At 41.0% G+C, this 24,400-nt stretch overlaps 1 protein-coding gene across 2 annotated transcripts in view; it reads left to right on the top strand.

Annotated features, from left to right (window-relative positions):
* The window catches only part of cacna2d3a (calcium channel, voltage-dependent, alpha 2/delta subunit 3a), a 111,222-nt gene that overhangs the window by 5,420 nt on the left and 81,402 nt on the right, over window positions 1–24,400 (top strand). For both annotated transcript variants that reach the window (XM_065961092.1, XM_065961093.1), the window contains exon 3: window positions 15,554–15,670. In XM_065961092.1, coding sequence (XP_065817164.1) covers window positions 15,554–15,670 — 117 coding nt within the window. The remainder of the gene's footprint in view (window positions 1–15,553; window positions 15,671–24,400) is intronic.

Here is a 24,400-nt window from a genome sequence, read left to right as displayed (position 1 = left end):
TTGCTTGCCAGCAGTCTGATTTCCTTGATACCATGTTTTCTGCATTATCTTTTTCGGTTTCCAGAAAACCACGTAAATACAAGAGAATAGTAATTTTGTCCTTTCTGATGAGCTCACGGTGGTAATGTTTCCCGATCTATCTAAGACCTTCCTATGACACTTGTTTCACAAACATCATTTCATTCTTCCAAAAGCAGATTCCTGTTGGGGGGGGGGGGGGGGGGGTGAATAATCTATTTTTGTTCTGAATATGTATTTTAGTTACGCTAACCAGATTTAAGAACGTGACTAATTATTTAATTCTGAAGTGAAAGTGATTATGCATTTCAGTATTTCATGTTCATTTCAAATTAATTACATATTTGGACGACAACAGTGGAGGAATAATTCACGCTGTGTGCAGAACTGCAGTATGAGTTTTTATCCACTGAGGACTTGAATTAAACGCCACTTTAAGTTTTAATTTGATTTGATTTTTTTTTTAAATTTACAAATGATTGTCTTTTTAAGACTGGTGAAGAGCAAATTGATGTGGCTTAAGTGCCCTTCATCTCCTATACAGATGTCACTTTTAAAATAAGTGACGATGTAATATTGGGATGTTTTATTTATGCTTGACTAATTGTCTTATCAACTTTTAATTTGAGAGCCAGCACTTCAATTACATTTTAAAAAACAAATCACAAATATCCACAAATTACACTTTTGTTTGAAGGATGACTGCAATTATAAAATAATAAAAATACAAATATTTAATAAAGAGGTCTTATATTTGTCCACTGAAATGTGTTCTTGGGGAAGCCTTGTAGACACTTGTTTTGGCTATAGTGCTGATACTATATCAAAAGAGCCTTTCATCATCTGTGAAGCACAATTTTTCATGTCACTAAGGAATTACAATGACTTTTTTGTCATCCATTTTTCTTTTGGCTCATCTGAAAAATAGTTTTTTGTGTTCCTCATTTTGCCCTCTATTTGTCTTTCTAGCCCCATGAATTAGGTGTGTGTGTGTGTGTGTGTGTGTTTGAGAGAGAGAGAGAGAGAGAGAGAAAGTGTTGGGGAAAGTAAGTGTGATGGTGCCAATCTGATGCCAGGGGTGTGTGATGGCTGAGGCGTTCCAGTGTAACAGTGTGTCAGTGCGGGGGAGACGGCTGCAGATTACATTTAGCTTTGGGAAAATTGAATAGCTGTCAGGTTTGGTTCAGCACGGCTGCCGATGAGGTGGGGGGGGGGGGGGGGGGGGGGGGGGGGGAGGGGGGGGGTGAGAGGTGTGGATGGGTGTGTACTGACAATTGTGACTCTTTCCCCTAACCTCCCCTTACCCTCCCATCTCCTCTCCTGCTTCCTGCTCCCGCCCCTCTCTTGTTCTCATTGACCAAAGCACGATGTCGCTAGATTTAATTCCTCTGCTAGACAGCGGGAGGAGATAGGTGTTTTGTGTGTCAAAGAGAGAAAGAGAGGGAAAAGGAGGAATATGGTGTCACAGAGTTAATTACAGCGTTTGCAGGCGGGAGTTTGCAGCCTGTGCCAGTCTACTTTCATGTCCTCGCAGGCCAGCTTTAGTCAACACAGCCACTCACTCATACTGTAATTAGTGCTTTGTTGGTGAGAAAAGCATGAGAAAAGCCAGTGCGAATCAAACAGCCAGCCTTTACTGCGAAGGGCTCTGGAGCAAGAAGTGAGGCCCCTTTGCCACCGGATTAAAGAACTTAAATTCTTAAAGAGCACAACTGCTGACGCCGTGTTTGTGGGCTTAGAGAATCAAGTGTCTTTTGATGATTTGTAGTGCGCTTCACCTCTTTGATTTATCCCCACTAAGTCCAGGCACCAGCTCGAAAAGCATTCAATTTAGTAGCTGATTCTTGTTTGTAAGGAAGCTGATTTTTCTTCCTGCTTTCTGAACTTTCTGCAGACACCCACACACACAAAGTGTGTATAACACCTTGTGCTCTGTGCTGTTTGGATGATGAATGTGAAAGCTGAAGATTAATCTCCACTGTCATCTGTCATCGGCTGCTCAGGTCTGCCTCTGCCTCTGCCTCTGTTTGCTTGCAGATAAAGAGCATCTCACCGTGGCTGCACTGGACATTAATAGACACACATTCATGCATAAACACACACACACACACACACACACACACACACACACACACACTCACACTATTACAGACTTCTGTAATTATGACAGATTGTTCACCTGATGTGCTCCAGACTCGACTGCATGCAGCGTAAACATTCAGTAACTTGCAAAAGGGGTGGGTCTTGTGCTATTAAGCACATTAACGTGTGCATTGTTGTGTGAAGGACTGTCTGTGACTTGCTGCTGTCCACATCAATCATCCTGCGGCTTGTTATTGTCCAGTCTGCGTGCTGTAGGTAAAAATGAACGCAATAAAGCAAAACACTGAGAAGAAGAAAGGACAGTACAGCTACTCCATCAATCACAAAGACCTCCTATTATTTCCTCAACCTCTGAATGCACAGAAAATTAAAGTTTATTCTCAGATTTAAACTCATTTCTTCTTTTGTTTTCAGTTTCTGTCACTTTCTCTCTTCAACCTGTCTGTCAACTCGTCCCTCATCCCAAGTGTTCCCCAATTATTGTTTTTTTTGTCTCGCCCTTCCCTCTCACACTTTCTCTCTAAGTTTCTCCTCCTCTCCCTCCATCCCTCTGCTTTAATAATGGAAAGGATGCAGCTTCGGCACTAAAGAATACATGGGAGGGGATCCTGGGACACGCCAAGAAGTTCCGCTGGCCTCGCACAAATTCGTGCACTCGCTGCACTCTTGGGCGCCCTCAATACGTGTCCCAAGCCACCCCGTCTGCTTCTGCATCAACTCTGCAACAACTTACATACACAGTCACACACAAATTCACACGCACGCAAACACACACTTGGTTTGGCTGACTTTATGTAGCCCTGCACTGCGCCCCATTTACGCAACACTTCTCGAAGACTGAGAGGGTGCTGCCAAAATCCAGCTGAGAGCGACAACATTGCAACGTCCTCCTGGCGACCTTCACCTGCACTTTCTATCATCTGTCAAACACACTCTCACACACACACACACACACACACACACACACACACACACACACACACACAAGGTGGAGGATTACAGTTTTGCATAAACAACAATGAAAGAACACAACATTCTTGTTGGATGCAAGAACCCATTCCTCTATCTAAACTCATTCTCAAAACTTTTCTCCCACTATCAGTTTTACATATGTTAATTTCTTTTGTGTCTAATGTTCTGCATACATTTGCTTTAATTCTGTGCTGGCTAATGTGCAGGTTACACTGTGGTAATGCTGAGCACTGATTGGATGACGGAAGATTACTTAGACACAGAGGATCAGTACGGATCAACGTTAAGCTGTATTGATTAAATGGTGTTGTTGATAGGATGTGCAGTAACAAAGACAGATACTACGACAGCTACTGATGCTAAGAAATAACGATACAAAGTAAGAAGTCTACACTGTGTTGATGACATTTTTAAATATATTTTAAAACAACTAAATATTCATATACGGTAGGTATCCTCCCAAAATTCCAGCATCAATAAATAACATAACTTGACTTCGATACACTTTAAATGTGTACTGACTTGTTGTTGCCTCTTAAGTTTCACTTTAATTGATATTTGAGGGTCTACATTAATCTTGAAATTGCTCACTATTTAATCAAGTTTATCACAACTTCCCAGAGAGTACTCATCAATGTTCTGGGATCTAAAAAGAGTTCTCCGTTTCTTTTTGTGAGGCTTTCAAAGCAAACTCCAATCAAAGTGCTGCCCAGAAAGTGTAACTTCCCATAATAAATCTCCACTTGCAAGGATGAATTTGAGCTTTATACTACAGCCACGCCAATGTTTTGCTCTCTCCTTCCACTTTCACACCGACTGCTGCTAGAATCAATTGGAGCCTGTGTGAATGAGTAGAGGGGAATGGGGAAGCAGTGGGCCACATTGTGCATGCTGCTAAGCATGAAAAATGTTTTCCACAACTCTGCTGAAACCAACTGAATGCAGGCAACTACTGATAGAGTGTGGACTATTAATCAGTTCCATGTGAACAGATTAGACCTGCTCTTGGTGCTTATAGTTTTTTTTTGTTGTTGGTGGAAGTGAATTATGGGCGCATGAAAGAAAAAGTGGAGGGAAATTATACAGAAGCTACTTCTTGTTCCAGCTTCTTAACTTTTGAAATGGAAAGTCTGCCTTTTAGGGTAGATATGTTCTCATGGTGGCTTACATGATGTCAGCCTCATCCCTTTTAGAGCTTTGTGAGTGTATGTGTGTGTGTGTGTGTGTGTGTGTGTGTGTGTGTGTGTGTGTAGGTAGGGGGCAAACGATGATGGCGAGGCATGCGAGGACATTGAAAGATGGCGCTCATTAGACAGAGCAGGGATTTGGCACCCACTTTTAGGGGCAATGGTGCATACCCAACAGAAGCGGTGCACACAGGGACAAACTCCTGAGTGTCACTACCAGCAGTGCCATAAGGGGTGTGTGTGTGTTAGTGTTGGTGTACAGCTGTTATTCCTCTGTTCCTCTCAATATCCCTCAGGCAGCCTTTAAACACTGGATCACTGTAGAAGCACTTTCACATACTCACAAACACACATATAAAGGAGGTTTCTGAGGTGTTGAAGGGATTTACATTTTCCTGAAATGAAACAGACCAACATTGCGTGTAAAGGGTTAAATATTTGTCAAAGCTAGAGTTCCTGCCATGCTATATGATTGATAGTTTATCAGATAATTAAGTCGGAACAGTAGAGCCGCTCCACACTGATCATCGCCTCTCAGAAAAACTACAAATTACACCTTAGTGTCACACAAAAGACAAGCAATAGATGATGTAGCTGAAGTTTGAGATGCAAATCAAGTCGGCTCTCATGATAGATTGTTATTGTCATGTTTTGTATTAATTTTATTTATTTATCTATTTATTTTGACAGGGATAGTGTACAGCCTATTAGCTGTACCAGAGTTAGTTATAAGCTAATTTACATCTGTAGTCATCCGGAGACATACAATAAAAACATCGACACAACAATACATCACAACTGTACAATGGTATTAAAATGAAATTCACAAATTTTAGGAAAACAGTAACAGACTCACTTTGAAGACTACACTATAAAAACAGCTGTACCACAACATATATCTCCAAAGAAACACACAAACAATACCATGATATCAAATCCATACACTAGATCATTATCAAACAGAGTTCATGAAACATAGTGTGTGTATGTGTGATGAGGACATGGTTGAGTTGATTTGAGCCATGATTTCATCTTAGAATTAAATTCAGCAAAGCTACAGTACAGCACTCTCTGATTTTACTCAGCTTGGACTCTGTATTCTATGTCTCCATAACAACCATCTAATGTGGGACCATCTTTATATATGTCCTTCAACAATTCTTGGGTGGACTAGTGTGAGTTTGATACAAATGTTCATACACATCTCAAAGTAATAACATTGTGTTACAAATAAAAATTAAAACCACAAGCGGTGATGATGGGCCCTCGCATCCCTTTGCGTGTCAGGGTGTGTGTCGACCGCAGAAGTGCAGCAGCGAGATGTGGCCAAGCAGCAGGCCGTGCAGTTTGATTTGTGTAACTGTACTGGCAAGTTCAAACAGGCAACGCTATGAGGATCACAGAATATTCAAATGCAGAGTGGTTCAGGCCGGCACTGTCATGATGCACAGCTACAAAGTGTGCTTGCTGCAGTGGCGTCCGTTTGCACATATGCCCTCCTGAAAATATGTAGAATGCTGGCTGCATTCCAGCCTGTAATGATCCCAGACCAAGGAGCGTGTTGTAGTTTCATGTGTTCAGCCTCAATATATGGCATTGCACAGGCGAAACAGCACCTTTGTCTGAGGCTGTCGGCTGCACAAACTGGCTCTCTCCTTGCCATTCATTTTAGACTAAGAGATGAATGAAAACCTGAAACTTCTTGCATCAAATGAACAAAGTCTTTCACCAAAAGTTGTATAATGTCTATCTTTATCTGAATAGCCTACATTGTAAAGATGAGGATTTAACACTTATATAAGAAGGCCCTGTCTGCGTCTAACAGCCCCCAGAGAACTTTGTTATTACGACACATGTAGCTTGGTCTCATGTAGCCTGGCCTAAAGGCTTGGCCACATTTATGCACGTGGCCAAGCCGTTGGCCACGTGCATAAATATTGAGCCTTTTTGCAAACTTCATCATAAAAACGCCAAAATATCAAATTTTTCGCCGGACCCCATGACCGTGCAAATTTTGCTGAGTTTTCGTGCATGTTCAGGCCCTCAAAAAACGCGTTTAAAGGGGAGGAAGAAAATTAGAAATCCTTAGGCTTCCAATAGGGTCCTACGCACTTTTCAGTGCTTCGGGCCCTGATAACAAGTCAAGATTTCTCTCAGTTCTGAATGCTGACAATTGAAATATGTCTTTTACGTTGTTTTCACACATACACAAATCTCCTGAAAATTTTAATATCAGCTGCATGTGTGAATGCAAACAGCCAAATTTCTTGACTTTACCCTGCTTTATTCCTGCAAGCCTTTGAGTAAGATTTTTTTAATGACCCAGAATTTTAAAGTCTCAAAACTTGAGATTTGGACGTCTGATTGGAGTCTTAAGTTTCCAAGTCTGTATATTGGACAGAAGCGAAAACTTTTTGTGTGCACAGCCAATGTGAGGGAATAGTTTCTGTCACTGAACACTTCCACTCCCTGAAGATAATAAATATACATTTATTTACTGCACTTGAAGAGTCCCTGCTTAGCTGTTAATGAAACTATTTACTGTTTTCTCTTGTGAGGATAACAGATTTACTGCAGCTGTCACTGCTGTCAACACACTGAAGAATGGGAAACCAGCATGTAACAGTGATGATAAAGAAAGACTTGGAGGGTCATTACTTAAATGTTGTCATCCGTCTGTGCTTTATAGAGCACTGATCAATCAAAAGCAAAGACATTTGGACCACAATTATGCCTGACACGAGGCAGAATGAAGTTCTCTTTTACTGTAACCAATCCCCCTTTGATTTATTAGTTGACTGATTGATATGAAAGTCTAAAATGTGTCTTTATTTCCTTCATAAAACTTTAAGACATGACACAGAAAGATTCATTTGACATACCATTTTGATCACTCAAATCAGAATTTGAAGGCCCTTTAACGCTCGTATGATCTGAGATTGAGCTATATTGCATTTTAGAATTGACAGGTGTACAATGCTTCAGTGTGACCTCATTAAAGTGTGAAAACCTGTATCTCAGGTTTGATGGTAAAAATGTATATCCACTGTTCAGAGTGTTGTTGAAGTCAGAGACAATGTTGTCAACCAGCCTGAACGCTGATTCTAAAAGTGTCCAATCTAGTAGGCCTACAATCTTTCAAAAGGTCTCTATTTAAAACGGCTTATACGTTCACTGTGAGTGATACATTTCTTAAAACAACAGTCGGTGATAAAAACAACACTGCTTGCACATGTACAGGATGAGATCTGTTAGATAAGACGTACCGCCTTCTACAGGCGACACTATTTAAGAGTTCCTCACAGGAGCTTTGATAAAGTTGCTAAAAAAAAATGTGGAATATTCATCAAAATGATTTCTGTGATTTGACTCAGGATGTTTTTCAATAGGTGCTGTTTTAATTCCTTCTGATATGACTAAGGAGGGCAACTAGAAAGACCAGAACTTCTTAGGCACAAATTTGAGATCAAATTTAGTTTCCTTTTGCAGCATTTCTTTTGCCCCCTTACTTCAAAGCTGACGGACCACAATGGAAATCCTTCAGTCTATTTCCTGAAGGTTCCCTCTTCTAAGCATAGTCTGAGTGGTCTGTCAAAGCTTTGTGCGCGTGCATGTGTTCTGACGATCCTCCCCGTCCGTTCACTGCGCATTGATCCGTCTTTGAGACACCCTGCGTTATGATCGATACTGCATTCAGGCCCACTGATAGATAACGTCGTTGTGATTGGAGCAGCGATGATGGTGTAGCTAGTCGAGACAGGAGAAGTTTATGATCCTTGAGTTTAAAGATGTCTTATTTTAAGGCCTGTGTGATTAGCATTTACGCTAAGTGTTTAAGTTAGTCTGTGTGTGTTTGTGGGTGTGCCTCTGAGTGTATGTTCGTGTGTTTTACAATCTGCGGGGAGTGTCTCTGTGCCACCAGATACGGGACTCAGACCAACATGCTTTCGAGGCAGGGAGGACAAGCGTGAAATTAATTGTTCCACTTCAACTCCGGCCAGCACTCTTCTTTTGAGGGAACAATTTGTCGGCTGGCATACAACAGGCGGGTTTGAAAGGAGGAGGGCATGGCGATGATTTTTGCGTGCCTGGGAGATTCTGTGATCCAGCGGTGATTTCCTGTTGCGGACTTGGGCTGATGCTGCTGCCCCCCTCCACCCAAGTATTATACTTGGGGTATTTGCAAAATGCGAGATGAGTCAAGAGTGCGATTGTTTCAGACAGCTTTTCACCATGTCTCTCTATTTCCCCCTATGTTTCTAGAAGCACATCGCAGAAATGGCCTAGTGACACTGTGGCAGAAAGCAGAATTAAATTCATCCATGTGATGACCCCCTGGTGCTACCTCTTCTCTTTCTGCCTCTTCACTACTTTACTTGTACCTTGTCTATCCACCCCCGCTCCCCTTGTCCTCCCTCAGCCGTGTTGGTTGTAATTACAATCATGGCTTTGAGGAGGAAGAGACGCTTTATGTAAAATGATGATGACACTGCAAGCCATTTGTTCACCTGAACGTGATTCTCTGAAAAGACATGCTCACACACTGCAGGCGTAAGAATCAATCTTGCATTGATGAACACAGCCAAGCACCTGAAAGCATACACACAGAAATACACAAACAGAAAACACATGTTGTCCACAGGGAAATGACTTTCCAGTTGTTGACTTCTGTGCTGAGATTTGGTTAAATATTCAGTGAAGTCTTTCTGCTTTGTAGACTGTTTCTTGTCAGACAGATTTAAAGTAATGATGCCTTTTGTTGACATCTTTGACTTTGAATTAGCTTTGCTCTGTGGTGTTAGTAGATTCAAACCCTGTAATTACATAAGAGTACTACTAACACAATACAAGTCAAATATTTGCTTATACAATTTCACCAAAACGTAATGCAAAGAGAGTATAGACTCCCGTAATGCATACAGCTGTTTGTTTTGGTCTAGGTGGCTTAGGTACTCATCATATGTTTAGCGCGTGGAATCTTTTTTTTTTTTTTTAAGATTTATTTTGGGGCTTTTGTGCCTTTATGGAAGAGATAGGACAGTGAATAGAGATGGCCTGACCAATATGTGACTTTTGGGGCCGATCGATATTGCGAAGAGAAAAAAAATCTGGTACCGATATATCAGCCGATATCTTTCTTTGTTCTATGTTCGATCTGTAACGATAGATAGATATAGATATGCACATTTATTGCATTGATCCCTCAAATGCTGCTATCAAATTCTTGTAGAAAAGATATACAGTATAATGAAAACACTCAACTAGAAAGAAACTGTGCTTGTACGTGCATCACCGCTTGACACACTGGAGAGTGATAATGCTGTAGTAATCAATATAGTGCACTCTGCTGGTGAAAGAGAACTGCTAGTGTAATACAATGATACTCAAATGAAATGCTATTTGATGGTGAATAAATCTAGTATAATTGGTGCATATCTACGATAAATTAGCCGATACGGATAGTCACTGGATAAACCAATATCGGCTGGACGATATTATTGGCAGGCGGATTAATCAGTCAGGCTCTAATTACAATTATACCATATCTTACCTTATTTTATTAAAAAACACACAGTTTAATTTTTTTGTCATTGATTTTTATCAGTTGATACTTGAATGATTTATGTGTGTGTGTGTGAGAGCACTGTTTCTTTTGTTCCTCAAACCAGACTCATCCGCCCATCACAAAATAAACAAGGCTGCTTTTTGTGAATGAAAACTGAACAGTGAGATGGTGTACAATAATACTTGTAATGAAGGAGCAAAGTATGCTTGGGTTATTAGCTCATGCCTCTGCTTTTCTCCTGCGTTTGTAATATGTGTGTGTATGTAGTATGCAATAATGTGTGTTTTTATTACAAATAAATTAATTAGATCATAGATACACAATTTGTTGTCTGTGTGGGTTCAACCAGTTGATATGTGTGTGAGAGAGAGTAAGAGAAAGAGAGAGAGAGAGAGAGAGAGAGAGGGATTCAAACAGCTGTGAGATTGTGTGAGAGTGGGCCAAGTAAAAAGTGGGCTCTGGTGGTGCGTAAAATGAACTGGGATTTGGGGGATTGGGGTTCAGTCTTAGTGTGAAATGGAGTTTCTCCCCTTCATTAATCACTTTATTGTCAAAACCCAGAGGAAATGATCATGCACTGATACAAATACAGTAATATGTCATTCAGTTTACACTTCACCTAACACTTAATAAAGGACAAATTAATGGTAAAACAGAGAAACTGTATCTTTAAGCGTGCACCTGTATTGCTTTCTGCAGAAAGAAAAAATGTTTAGAATAAGAACTTTCCTCCTGTAGCTTCATGTGTTTTAATGTACTTGTATAAAACAGGATTTTTGTGTGTGCATACAGGTTTGCACCTGTTTCTGTGTGCTAAAGTGCAGCCTGAATCTGTAGCTTCTAGCCTCTGACTGTCATCCCACAGTCGGAGCGCTCTGTGTAGGAGAGAGATTAGCAGCATCAGCTCATTCATGTGCTGCAGCACAGTGGAGGGGTGAGGGAGGAAAAGAGAGGGGATTGAGTTACCACAGACCGTACAAAATGTGTCACCACTGCTCGTCTCTGTCTCCAACACAGTTGTGACCGCATCTTTCAGCTTTTGCAACCCTAATATATCCTGCAAAGTGCATTTGTGAGTGGGTTGTGCACGGATAATTTGTCTTTGAAGAAGCATGGTTTGGTGCTGAAGCTGTAATTCTCTACTGGAGCTTCTCTGGGGTAAAGAAACAATAAAAACAACTTACGACTTTGTGTAACATTCTGAGTCCCCAATAGCAGAGACAAGGTAGAAAGTCAGGCTGGCATTAAGGTTCACTAACTCCGGCAAACATACCAATCTTTGGGGAAAAGAGAGGAAATATAACTGTATGTTTAGCAGCATTTGAGGCCAAAAACTGAGGAGACAGTGTCACTGCTGAGCTGGGGCTGTGGATGTGCCTAAACAGGTGCTCAAGAATAGAGATATTATTGGTGGGTAACTGATTGTAAATGTGTGAATAGATCTACAGGTGCACGAACAGATCCGCCAATATGTGGACCAGTTTCTAAGTGCATACATAGTTATTAATAGCTGAAAAGTATGTATTTACATAGCTTTAGCTTTTGCATCAAAATTATCTCCATATTTGAGGGTAATATCTCAAGTCCAGCAACCATTAACAAGGTGAAACAGCCTCAGCACTTTTGAAGTACTGTTCAGGGACATAAAACATCTGTTTTTTTCAGGTACAAATCGTATTGACCATGATGCAACAACCCTGGAACTGTTGCTTTCCAGTCTGGCTTAAGACACTTAAGCAGAAACTTATGCAAAAGTCCCCTGGTTATCTTCTTATTCACTCCGCCATTATCCTGCTGGTAAAGTTGCCATTCCAGCCATTGAAGAAGCGTCCGTCTCCTGGGAAAAAGGAGGTTCTGGATGTATGTGAGTTGGCCCTCCTGTGAAGATGATGGGATGTGAAGAGGGTAGCTTCGGGCTAATTAGGCCAGCTCTGGTCTGGTCAGCCTGACTGAACACAGCGGCGCAGACAGCCTGTGGTCAAGCTAGACCCTCTTAGCCTTTCACCGAACACACGAACGTGATCGCAAACACATAAACACTTCGATTCAGGCCGCGGGCACAAACTGCTTTCCTTCTGCCACGTTGAATTATCTGTTAGTTCTGCGCCTCTTTCATGGATGAGGATTTAGTGGAGCTGTAGACAAAAATATGCTGGATTCAATAGAAAAGACTTAGGAACTGTCATTAGAGAGAATAATTCTTAGCTATGACTGTGTCCATGAAGTCAGCCCATTCATTTTTATAATTAGAAAAGAAGTGGGTGCAGGAGAGAAGAAGAGAGGGGAGCAAGGAAAGCAGGAAACAAGAGAAGAAGAAGCTCTAGTAAGTGGAGCAAAGAAGAGAGAGATTTGGTGAAGAAACCAGCCACTCCAGTTCAGAGTTCAACCACTGACCTGCCTCTTTAACAGCCCACCACCTTCAGAAAGGAACCAGGATTTGGTTTCAAATCGGGCTTTTCTGGCCCCTTCTGACGTACTGCAGTTGTCAGTCAGCCAGTGGGATTACTGCTGTGATTTTCGTACGGTTACGGTCTGTGATTTGGCTTCTGAGTCATCAGCCAGTCACTTTGATTGGCCACAGAGGAGGTTATTTGAGGCTGCAATTAATTAGGAGTGCAAACGAAGGTTTGGAGGAGATTTGTTTTAACTTTTTGTGGTAGTTCTGCAGAAGAGTTCTCGTGAAATTCTTTGTATGTCGAATGACATTTAAGACAATTCAATTTGTCTCTTCCAACTTCTCTCTTCCTTTGTCTCTCTCCATCTCCCCTTGTTTCTTGTCCAATGATTTTTGCTTTAGAGGAGAAGTTTGATAGTTTGGTATGACATGCAAATTAACCTGGAAGTGTGAACACCCCGTCGGCATCGTTTTAAACACACTCATACAGCAGATTGTGAATTGATTGCTCATGCTTTGAAAGGAAGAATAACGTTAACAAATGAGTGTTCCCCTGTATGAGCCTGATTTTTTTTATTCAGCATCCATTGGCTTCTTACTGTCAGAAGCCTTTTCCCCGTTCCTTTCTGCTTGTTGACTTTATGTCTCTCTCTTGGCTACCCACTGGTTGAAGAACTTTTCCACAAAATCACACACTCATGTTGAACACTCATCTCTTCAAAAAAAACATTACCTTGATGAATCACGCTCTCTTTTCCTCTAATCACTTTAATTGCTATAAAAAGAAACTTTTCAACCTCAGCTCTTATTTCCACTTCTGTTCCAAGCTCGTACACACTCGTTCTGGCTTCACAGGAAGTTTGTACCTGCAGGCTCTGGCCCTTGCACTCCTTATAATTGCTTGCGTGTGATGATGAATGCAGCAATCAACAGATTTGAAGTCAATCTATTGCCCACAATCTTAGTCACTCTGAATTTTATTAATGGCGTGAAATATTAAGCTGAATGTTAGTGATTTAAACCTGCTCCTCTCTGTGCCCACCTGCAGCTCTGCAAACACAGATAACATTTCACACCCCACTCTGACCTCCCACTTCAATATCATCTTCACGTGCTCCTTCAGTGCATCCATCATCTATCCCTCCACTTTCAAACTTCACTTGTAAACCGTAAACATGCCCTTGCTTTCTCTTTTCTTCCTCTTCCTACGTTTCCTAAAATCTTTGAATCTCTTTGCACTCGCAAAGTGTTTGCTCTCCCTCTTACTCTCTTTCCCTTCTATCCCTCTCTGTCTATCATTATCTCTATTTTTCCCTCTTGTTTTCTGTTCACTTCTGGCTTTGTCTCGCTCCTGGGGTAAAGGAAATACAAGGAAGGGCATTATCTGTTTCTTACACTCAAATGGAGTAAGCAACATGCATCTTATTTTAACAAGATTCCAATCAAAGATCAAATCCAGTAACCCTATGTTTACTGTTATTAAGGACGCTTTGCTTTCTACAGTGGCATGTCACAATAATCTGTCACTGCTATCCAACTGGAAAACTCTCCCTTATCAAAAGTTTGAATTTTAAGCAGAAACGTTTTTCTCTCTTCGGCGATGTCCTGCAGTTTTCTCATGATTGCCTAAATCTGAAAGCTGTTGCCTGAGTGTCTGATGCTGTCCCCGTTCCTCCTCCCACAGTCATTGCTCTCTCTCTCTCTCTCCCTTCTGTCAACCTGCTCCTCGTGTGTGTGTGTGTGTGATGCTGTACAGGGGCAGCTAAGAGCGTGCATCTCAGCAGGTTGGCAAAACATTAGAGGGGGCATGCTATTTGATATGGCGGTAATCTTCTGTTAAATCCCCCCAGAGTGAAACACAGCCGCCTGCAGCTTTGCACCGATTCCAAAAATGGTTTCCTTCTTCCTCTTTTTCTGTACAAGTATACCCACTTGCTGAGATCAGCTCTGCATATATATATGTGTGTGTGTGTGTGTGTGTGTGTGTGTGGCATGTATGGGTGTGGAATTAGCGAGACTTAATGTCACTGTCCCCGGTTAAAGCGCTGGTTAAGCTAAGCAGCCTGGTTTTAGTTTGTAGCAGAATAATGTGATTTAGTGTTGTGCACACTCTGAGGGCAGATGTGTGTCATCCATGTAATAACGTGTGGTTGGTACAAACTCAAAGGTGGCTGATAATTCTCTTGGCTGAGCTGATTGGTTTCCTCTATGTGCAGATTACTTTGAAGAAGTAACTTTTAAGCTATTTTCCTCTTTTGAACCACAGATAATGTCTTCTTAGTAGCATTGCTGTAGGTCCTAGTTTGTCTATTGTGATTATATTTCACAGCTTTACTAATGTTGTATCTGGCAACTCTGGAGACACATCACCTTCCTAACTCTTTCTTTTTTAACTTTTTTTTTTGACATTTCTTTAGATTTGAAGACTTCAAACTAGAGCTGTCAGTCCTAACTAGTTAATTGTGATTAATTAAGGTCTGAAATGAATGCATTCATTATTTTTAACCTCCTGAGTGTCTCCCTGTAGTCACAATGATGGAAAAGAAAAACACTACTGCATCTTTGAATGTCTCCCTTTAAAATACTCTCAGACAGCTCAGTTGAAGAGTCCAAAGTAATATCCACTAGGGCCGAGAATCTTTGGGTGTCTCAGGATTCGATTTAATTTTGATTCTTGGGCTCACGATTTGATTCATAATATATTTTCGATTCAAAACGATTCTGGATTCATGACTCAGAGTATTTCTGAATTAGTTTATACTTAACGATCTACTCCAGTCATCTTTGAGACTGGCTGAATTTCTTGCTGCTCCATTTGGCATTGTACTGAGTGGAAGAGCTAGCCTTAGCACTAAGCAGGAAGTGACTGATTTAGCAACTTTGTCACCGTTCCCATGAGCTGTTTACTTTTACTACAGTGTTTGATCCGTAACGAGTTCCCTTTTCCTTGGTTCTTTGGTTTCTATCTTCCAGAATGTCCAAAATAAAAGCAGGGTTGAATTCAAGAAGCAAGTAAAAAAAAAATGGTAAAAAAATTTCAAAATAAAAGCCTGACCATTTTTATTTCTAAATGTGAAATAATGGAATTTCAAACATTCCATTAAAAATGCGATTTATCATGTTTAACTATTGAAATGTGGCGATTAAAAAAAAAAATGTAATCATTTGACAGCTCTACTTGAAACTCATAACTCTGAGAAGCTCAAATGTATGATTATCATATGATCACAGTTTTTGCCAGACGTGTCGTGATGCCTTACCAACTAACAAACTATTGCTCTGATGACATGAATGTGTGGTTTTCTTTTTCAGAAATACAAGGAGTTCGAGCGGGCGGTGCGGGTGGAGGAAATCGATGGGCTGCGGCTGGTGAAGAGGTTGGCAGAGGACATGGAGGAGATGTTTCACAAGAAAGCTGAGGCAATGAAGGTATTTCAACTTCAATCTTCATCCATCACAAAAACCTCAAAAGTATTCCTAAAGAAGCCGATGGGCACTAGAAAAGGACAAAAGATGTATTCAATGTAATGACATGATTTCTTTTCATCATTTCATCTTTTTTTATAATCAGTTGGTTCACGGTTTTTTAGAAGAAAGATTGAAAACAATACAATGAGCTCAGTTAAGTCACATCTTATTTCCTGACCACTCTGCTGACCAGATTGGATGTCTGAGGATGTGCTGCGGTGTCACATTGCAACAGGGAAACCAGACACATCTTAGGTTTGCTGTGTGTGTGTGTGTGTGTGTGTGTGTGTGTGTGTGTGTGTGTGTGTGTGTGTGTGTGTGTGTGTGTGTGTGTGTGTGTGTGTGTGTGTGTGTGTGTGGGGGGGGGGGGTGCTGTGGGTGAGGTGACAGACAGAGAGGCTGTGATCTAAACTATCAGTGTCTGTGTCACCTCATTGATCCGCTCAGACCAATCATCTGAGTCTAGTGTACTGGGCCACTTCAGGACAATGATTGGAACTGAATTAAATAATATGAGATGGGTTTCTAAATGCCTTTATTTCTTGTTTTTCCAGGTGAAGGGTTTTAGTCTTTATTTATTGTTTTTTTTAGTACAAATGGATAGCCTGTAGCCTTTTTAGTATCCTGTTGAGGAATAACTGTTTAACTGTACAAGTTTAAGGTTCATAATAAACATAAACTTAAACATTTTTACCACATTTCAGTTAGGAAGATGGGAATACAGACTTTTTTACCATGCCACATTTCTTTGACAGAATTTGAACACAACAAATTGAGATTTTCTTTAAAAAGCAGATCATTTCTTCATTAAGTATACATTGCATGCCTGAGCTTGAGACATACATGATAAGAGGCATTATAGCTTTTAGAGATGCACTGATTTGGAAGATCAGATCAGATAGCGATGCTTGTTTCATGACTTCCTTTGGTGTAAGATTCCAACAATGCCACCATTCTCTCGGATGTTTGACAATGAAAACAAGTCAGACATTGTTCAATAGCTGACTTCATCTGCCCATTAAAAAACATCGTCTCTGAATCAGTAGGTAGCTGCACTGGATGCCAGCATTAAACTGATTTGGCACAGCAAATATTCTTGGCTCATACCAGAATATTTGTGTTGTGTTGATGTATGGCAGCAGAGCCAAAATAGGCTGATACCGTTGCATCGGTGCATCCCGAATATGTTTGGGCCATCCATTCAACTGCCCAATCTCGTTAAGACAATATCTCGGGAACAGATACGGAGGAAAAAAAACATCCAGTTGGAGTCAATGATGAATTGATTTGTATTCTGACCATCAAAGGTCATGATTATTGTGATCATATAGAATACATTTTTGGCCATAACTCAAGAATACATGGTGTGTTGTCAGTTTTGTAATAGGTGCAGTTCAGGATGTGTCCACGGTGCACTGCCTCTCTAGCTGCAGCTCTAGCTCCAGGTGATAGATCCTATCAGGGCAACATGTTGCTGTTAACAGAAATTGGATTTCTCTCTGAGAGTCAGGTCCAAGGATACAAACTGAAAGGAAAGCAAGCGAGGGAAAGGGAGAGCGAGAGAGGGCAGGGGGTGAGCAGATAGTGACAAGCTATTTCCATGCTTTAGCTTTGCTTGTGCATGTGTTATTATGTTTTTGAATGATACCTCTGCCCGTACGGATTGCATGACCATGGCCGCTTTAAAGTGTTTGAGTTCACTTTGACAGCTTTTACATTTCCACATACAGAAAACATAAAGTACTTACTTCTGATGTGAGTCATCTGACATTTCAAAAATCTGACTCCTACTGTTACACAATGATTGGTTGCATTCAAGCAAGGTTCAAATTGAATTATTCTCCTGGTTTTGTCATTAACATTCCCTTAAAGGAAAACAATCTCAGCTATTTGATATTACACAACATCGTTATATTGAATTATATTGAAAATTTTGACAAATGAATTTGTCAAAACATTTGTCAAAACATTTCTTCTCAACGGGTTGCATTTGTTTCATCACTAAGGTACTTATTTATTTTTGTTAGATGAGGTGTTTTTTTAACTTATTGTCTGTATGTGTGTGTAAAATACTTGGAGGTATGAGGGCGTCTTGGTAAACAATTATCTTTTGTGGAGGAGCCTGATATTTGTGCATCTCTACTGTGTGTTCATTTATGTTTAGAGTAAAGGTGATGAGGGTTGTTTATATAGGAATACTTTCTGTATTTAAGTGCAGCAAATAACTGAAAAATAAAAGCCCCTGCCCACATGATTTGAGAATTTAACTATTAACAGGTGCTATTATGACGACACTTCCTCTCCACCTCTTATTTTCAACGCTGACAGTCAGCCTTGTGAGGTTTTTTTTTTTGTCGTGATCCTACATATAGAGACCTTTTCCCTCCTTCTCCATCTTTTTCCATTTGTTGCCCTGCTTTTATTATTCTCCTCTGTCTGCTGTCACGCTGCTGTCCTTAAGCATCCCTCGCTCCTTTGTCCGTCTCTCCTCTCTCTACTCCGCCTCTTCCCATTTATCCGCTTTTTGCTTAACTATACGTGGCGCTTCGGTGATTCAATTTCCGTTCAGGCGCCCTCCCCTGTCCGTCAGTGCGGTTTTATCTCCTCGTCTCCACGTTGATTCCCGCTCCTCATTGCTCACCCCACCTGCCAAGAGACAGCAGCGCCTGCTGCTGCTGTAAAAGGGTGCACCTGTAAATATGTGTACGCTGGCCGATGTCATTCTTTGTAGGAGTGTTTGGGTGATTTTATGATTTCTTTTTTCTGTGTTGAAATATGATATGGTAGAGAACCATGTTTATACACTTATTTTATGGAATTAAAGCTTCTGCATGTTTGTTTTGTTTTTTTCCCCCCATGTGGTTAAAAGAGTGTGACAGAGTGTATACAGTTTAGAAGTGTGTTATTGCATTTAGAGTTGGTGTTTTAGTGTGTGTATGCCTTGATCCACCTTCTCTTATCATCTCTGCATTATTTTATTTTTTTAGTTCAGCCACCGTTCAGTCTGAAGGGAAATGAAACTTTAGCAAAGCCCAGTTTTCCCTTTTAGCTGCTTTGGCTAATTTAATTGCAACACTACCAATATAGATAAGCTTAAAAAAAAAAAACAATGTTTCAAACTGTCATTTGATGGAAAGGACAGTGATGTGTATTTTTATGCTTATTCCTGGACTGAGCAAGCCTATTAGGTTGTCTTTGTTCATTTTTAATTACATTGCCTTCGTCAGTTTCTGAGTTGGTGGGATATGATCGTCATCTAGCAACTCTCTCCTCTCCTCTCCTCTCCTCTCCTCTCCTCTCCTCGCCTCACCTCTCCTCTCCTCTCCTCTCCTCTCCTCGCCTCACCTCTCCTCTCCTCTCCTCTCCTCTCCTCTCCTCTCCTCGCCTCACCTCTCCTCTCCTCTCCTCGCCTCACCTCTCCTCTCCTCTCCTCTCCTCTCCTCGCCTCTCTCCTCTCCTCTCCTCTCCTCTCCATCTCTTTTTGAAAAAGTTTTGTCTGCTGGCTGAAAAAGGGTGGCAACAGCCAGCGGTTAAAGAAACAGTGCGCATGTTGTTATCAAAGTTAAAAGGCGTGGAGCTATTGTAATGCCCTCTTTGAAGTCAAGCGCTGCTGTGTTTCATGTGACAAATGCACTTCAAAGCAGAATGGATGCCTTGCTGCTAGGACTGTTTCTCCTGTAATGGCATTCGGTGTCTGCATTCTCTGTACCTGCTGATATCATTTACCTGTGGCAGCTATGCCTCTGTAGCCCCAACATGATTACTAGTGTAGAGCAGGTAAAGTCTGCATGAGTGTATGTTCAAAATAAAAAGCTCACATAGCACTTTAAATGGAATTCCTCTGCCAGGAAAAACTCCTATGATCTTTAATTTTCTTTTGTTGAAATGCACAGTGAATATTAAACACAAAGTTAGCATTTTAATAATGTGCCACATCACCTGCAGGAGAAGATTTGAATTAAGATGAATAAGAGTCCTATTTTTGAGTTTTTAACCGTCATTTCTATCTGTAACAAAATGATAACTTTGCTATTAAACAGCTGAGCACATCCAGAGTTGGTCTTCAACAAAATTTTCTGATTATTTCTGGACTCTTGGATGTGCTCTCTTGGATTCAACTCCTAAAAGGCATAAAGACCATGCTATGAAAAAGAGGCATTTACATTTTTTTTTTTAAACGACAGCCTTAGAATTGTTCTTCTTCTCTATGTATCACAATTCAAAGAGCTCCTCAGACCTTCACTTCTTTGAGTCTATGAACAATCCTTCCTTTAGTTCCTCTTTGTATATTTTATACTTTAAATGTATTTGATTACTATCCAGTAATGTTAAGCAACATTTCAGAGATGGACTCATTCAGACAACCAGCTGGTGGCACTAATTCTTCAGTAGGGTGCTAATAAAACTTTTTGGAGAAGAAAGGTGGAAATATGCCATTTATACTTTCCTCCTTAACCCTTTAGTCCCTGTTGTGTCTACTCTTAAGGAAGTGGACACTTCAGTTGACTTTTAAGTCGTGGTTCATGCACACCACATTTTATTTTATTTTTTTTACTTTTCCTAATGTATATACATATATTTTTTTACATTCCTCAAATGTTTCCACTTCCATCCAAGAGTGAAAACTTAAAAGAAAATTTGAAAGAGTTTTCAAAACTGTTGGACAGAACAAATTTCCCATTCCCACCCACATTCTAATGGAAATAAGGAAATGTCAGTTTATTTTAATTGTTCAGAACTTCTTGCAGATTTGAGAGCTGAACTTGCTTATCATATGCCCCTTATCCTGTTTCACATATGTACTCCTGGAAATATCTAGATCATTTCAGGAGGACTGCTCCGGATATTCTCCTGACCTGGCTGTTCACATATGCTCCTCACAGCGGGGGACTATCCCTGTCAGATGGGAGGGGGGGGGGTGGGGGGGGGGTCTCCTGAGGTTAGACTTGATGTAAATAAAAAATAGTAGCGGAGTCCATTATAAGATGTTATAATGAGAATATTGGCCTTTATATCAATGACACGTGCAGTGCAACGGAATCACACTGTCAACGAAAAAGCGGAGAACAACATACTGAGGAACAGAAAACGTAATGCAGCCTTTTAATCACGTGCAAAGAGATCCTAGTGGGAGGAGTCGGAAAGGTAATTCTGACTGTTTCTGTGTTAATGTCACTACAAGATGTAAAAAGACGTTTCTGCAGCAGAAACAAGACTGCAGAAATATAAAGCAACAAAACTCCACTCAGTGTGCGATGTCATCACCCCGCCCATTCGTTCATGGGGAATGTTCCTATGCTGGCTGAGTTCACACCAGAGTGGCAGGACATTCATGCATAAAGAAGAGATGAGGAGATTAGTTCATTTGCGTTAACACAAGTCACTCGTACAGCGTCAGGAAATGTTCAGGAGTGCCATGCATGTGAGAAAGGCGATGGAGAGACTTCTTATTTGTAGGTGTTTAGCTCTGAGTTGTGTTGGGGATCATAACAGTGCAGTCCTGTCCTCCCCCCATATCTTCCTTCCTCGCTGACATACACACACTGTCACACTGAGCTCACAGCACTGCTAGTCTCATTTCCCTCCTTTCACTGGCTGTCCTCCGTCTCAGCTCATTGCCACATCAGTGTGTGTCTGTGTGTGAGAGTCTGTTGAGAGTGATGGCTCCTAATGACGGAGCAGAGCCAGCCAGTGGAGATCAGGACACCGCCGCCTTTCCTTTTCTCTCTCGGGTTGTTATTCTGTCGCCAAGAATTCAAAGGGAGAGCGAAATGATTGTGTTCTAGAACTATTAGATGGGGATGTAGGTGGGAATGACTGGAAAGGTAAATGTCATGAAAAAAAGATGAGTCAAAAAGTTCCATCGTATGAAAATGCACAGAAAAGGGACAGATGAGACGGAAAAGAGAGAGGGCAGGCAGTGCTGTGTAGAGCTTTCCATTTTATTTTTTTTAGTCAGCAGAACTGCTCAGAACTTGTCAAGCATTGATTATTGGGACCTGATGTATCTAAGCACACTCTTCCCTTCCCCTTTCTCTTTACCTCTCTCTTTCACTTTTCCTTTGTATCCCTCACCAATGCTCTGTCTACTTGGCCTGGGCCCAATCTAAATGTGCATAAGAGGAAGCAAAGTGTCACAGTGCACTTTTACATTTTGTTGATGCTGCAAGTCTTCCCTGGCTGCTTTGACAATATTAATTGCTGTCCCCTAGTGCTATTGATGGGCTGACCCGAGTCAATCCAGCTCAGCCCAGATCTGGCCTCAATGGATCCGGCCTCTGGCAGAACCAACACCCGCAGGACCTGCCCTGATCCAGTAGGCCAAAGCTTTGTTCGCATTTCCTCTTTAAGACTCAGGAACAGCAATACACAGGCTGAGTAGAAACAAGCTTACGACATAAGTCTTTTATTTTTACAAGGCTGTCCTTAACAAATCCTAAAAAAGATAATATGGATAAAAAAAAGTTATGTTCAAATTCAAACCCAAAGTAATAATGGACAATGAACCAACAGTAGACAGCACCTTTGGGAAATTTCTTTTAGAGAGTCTATTTAGATCTGTGGACTTATTCTTTGGTACCTTGGGAGAACATTTAGATTCAGGCCACTGCCTTCACCTCCCCCCGGTAGAGGGAATGTGCCGAGGCAAGCCTTAATGTACTGCTAAAAAAGAATCCAAGACTTCCGCTTGCAGTCAATAATGCATGTGACCCTGCATCCACCCCTCCCCTGCTGCTCTGACAGCAGTCGTTAGCATTACTCCGTTATATATGACAGCTCTGGCTAACTATCACAGCTTTACTGCTGCAATCATAATGAATAGGCATTTGTTAAGGTCAGGGGCTCCAACCAGTCCTGAACCCACCACACAGCATGTATACCACGCAAGAACAATAGGCCAATCAAGCTGACAGCCAAATGAGGGGGATCGTTTATGAACTTTTGAGAGTGTAAACAAGCCGACGCGTTTGTCAGGAAAATCATAATAACGGGATGTGGGATAATGAAAGGGGGTAGGTGAGTGGAAATAGCAGAGAAATGGATTGGGCGGGAGGAAGGGGGCGGCTGATAAATTATGAAATAGAAATTAAGTTGATTGAGGGACAAGCAAGCCATTGAGTGCATGTGTAAAACACACACATGTTTAAGCAATGCTGACATCAATATCTTATGAAGTTAAGATCATTCCTTTAATAAAAAGCTCATTTTATTGATTTGAGATGTAAAAGACCTTCTTCTTATGGTACTGACATATTCAAATAAAATCCTAACCAAGTTTGTCTTTTAAAATCGGTTTTCAAATTGTAACAGACGATTGATGATTTCTATCTCTGGACTCCAATTTCTTCTTCGCAAGTGTCATTTTTGTGTGTGAATATGAATCATCGCAGCCAAACTGACAGCTTCCAAATAGAAGTATACAGTTTATAAATATCTTGGACATAATACAAAAATATCATAGACAGTGGCTAGATGTGAACTATGTAGCCCAACACCAGATTTCCTTTTGTTTGATGCAGGTTTAGCACAAATTGACAAATCAAATGAGCTTAGGGGAATTAAAGGCTGATTTGGAGCAGACCAGTATCTTACTAAATCAGGTTTTTACTGAGAATCAAAGCATTTGTAGTGATGACAGAGACCAGCAGAAACACACCAGGGATCTGTAATCAGACTCTTCTTCAAGGGCTAACACATCTAATCCAGTCACCACAGCCAGTCTTGTTAACTCTGTGTGCTCAGCTTTTAAACTGTCAGACACAGTGAAGGCTCGTGAATGTCCACGTTTGTCTGTGAGCGTGTGTTTTCAGGGAGACAACAGGGCCTGCCTCTCTGACTGTGTCAGTTTAATTATTGCTGTCATCTCATACCGAGCCCGGGCCTTGACAGTGTCTTTGGAAAAAAAAAGTAATTTCCTCCCCCTTTTAAAACAGCATCATACACACTTGCAGGACCACCTATTGACAAAAAGAAGTGGCAGCTCATTTGAATTTAATGCTAGACAGTAACACTTACTGATTGGTGTTGCATACATTCTCATACCTTTTCCAGCACCACAACAACAGCACAAAAAAATCCAACGACTAGAGTGTTCATACTAATAATATGCTGTTATTGAAATTCACAGCAGTGAGATGCACCTACTTATCACTAATCTGTTTTCCTGATTGAAAAACAGCCCTCTACTATATGCACAGTATTTTTTTTACCTCGATCTTCGACTCCTTCAAAATGAGTGCAGTAGATATGGCATTATTGTTTCCAATGTTTGATGTAATGCTTGCTCTCAAATTAAATGTCAGATTACAGATTTCACCAAGCACACATTGACATACCTGCGTACTCTCCCGTTCAATGATTGACATTTGAAAAAGTCCTGACAAGACTGAATAGGTCAAAGGGCTAATATCTTAACACGTGTTGGCAGAGAGAACCATTAACGTCCCAGCATGCACACACAGATTCACACACCATCGACCACCAACAAAAGCTGGAAGTGTGTTTCTATGGACACATGCTTCACAGGAAGCGTCTGACATTTTCGTGGGGATGTGAGGCTAAGCGTTCAGACCTTTAGAGTGTTATTCTTTCTTTCCCCTCTTATCCTTCTTTTATTCCACCTTCCTCCTTATCTTTGTTTGTAGCATGCTTACAGCAGATTTTTGTGTGCCTCTCAACACCCTGAGCCGG

Source organism: Labrus bergylta, chromosome 12 (assembly GCF_963930695.1).
Source record: "Labrus bergylta chromosome 12, fLabBer1.1, whole genome shotgun sequence".
Taxonomy (NCBI): Eukaryota; Metazoa; Chordata; class Actinopteri; order Labriformes; family Labridae; genus Labrus; species Labrus bergylta.
This window is presented reverse-complemented; position numbering and strand designations above follow the sequence as displayed.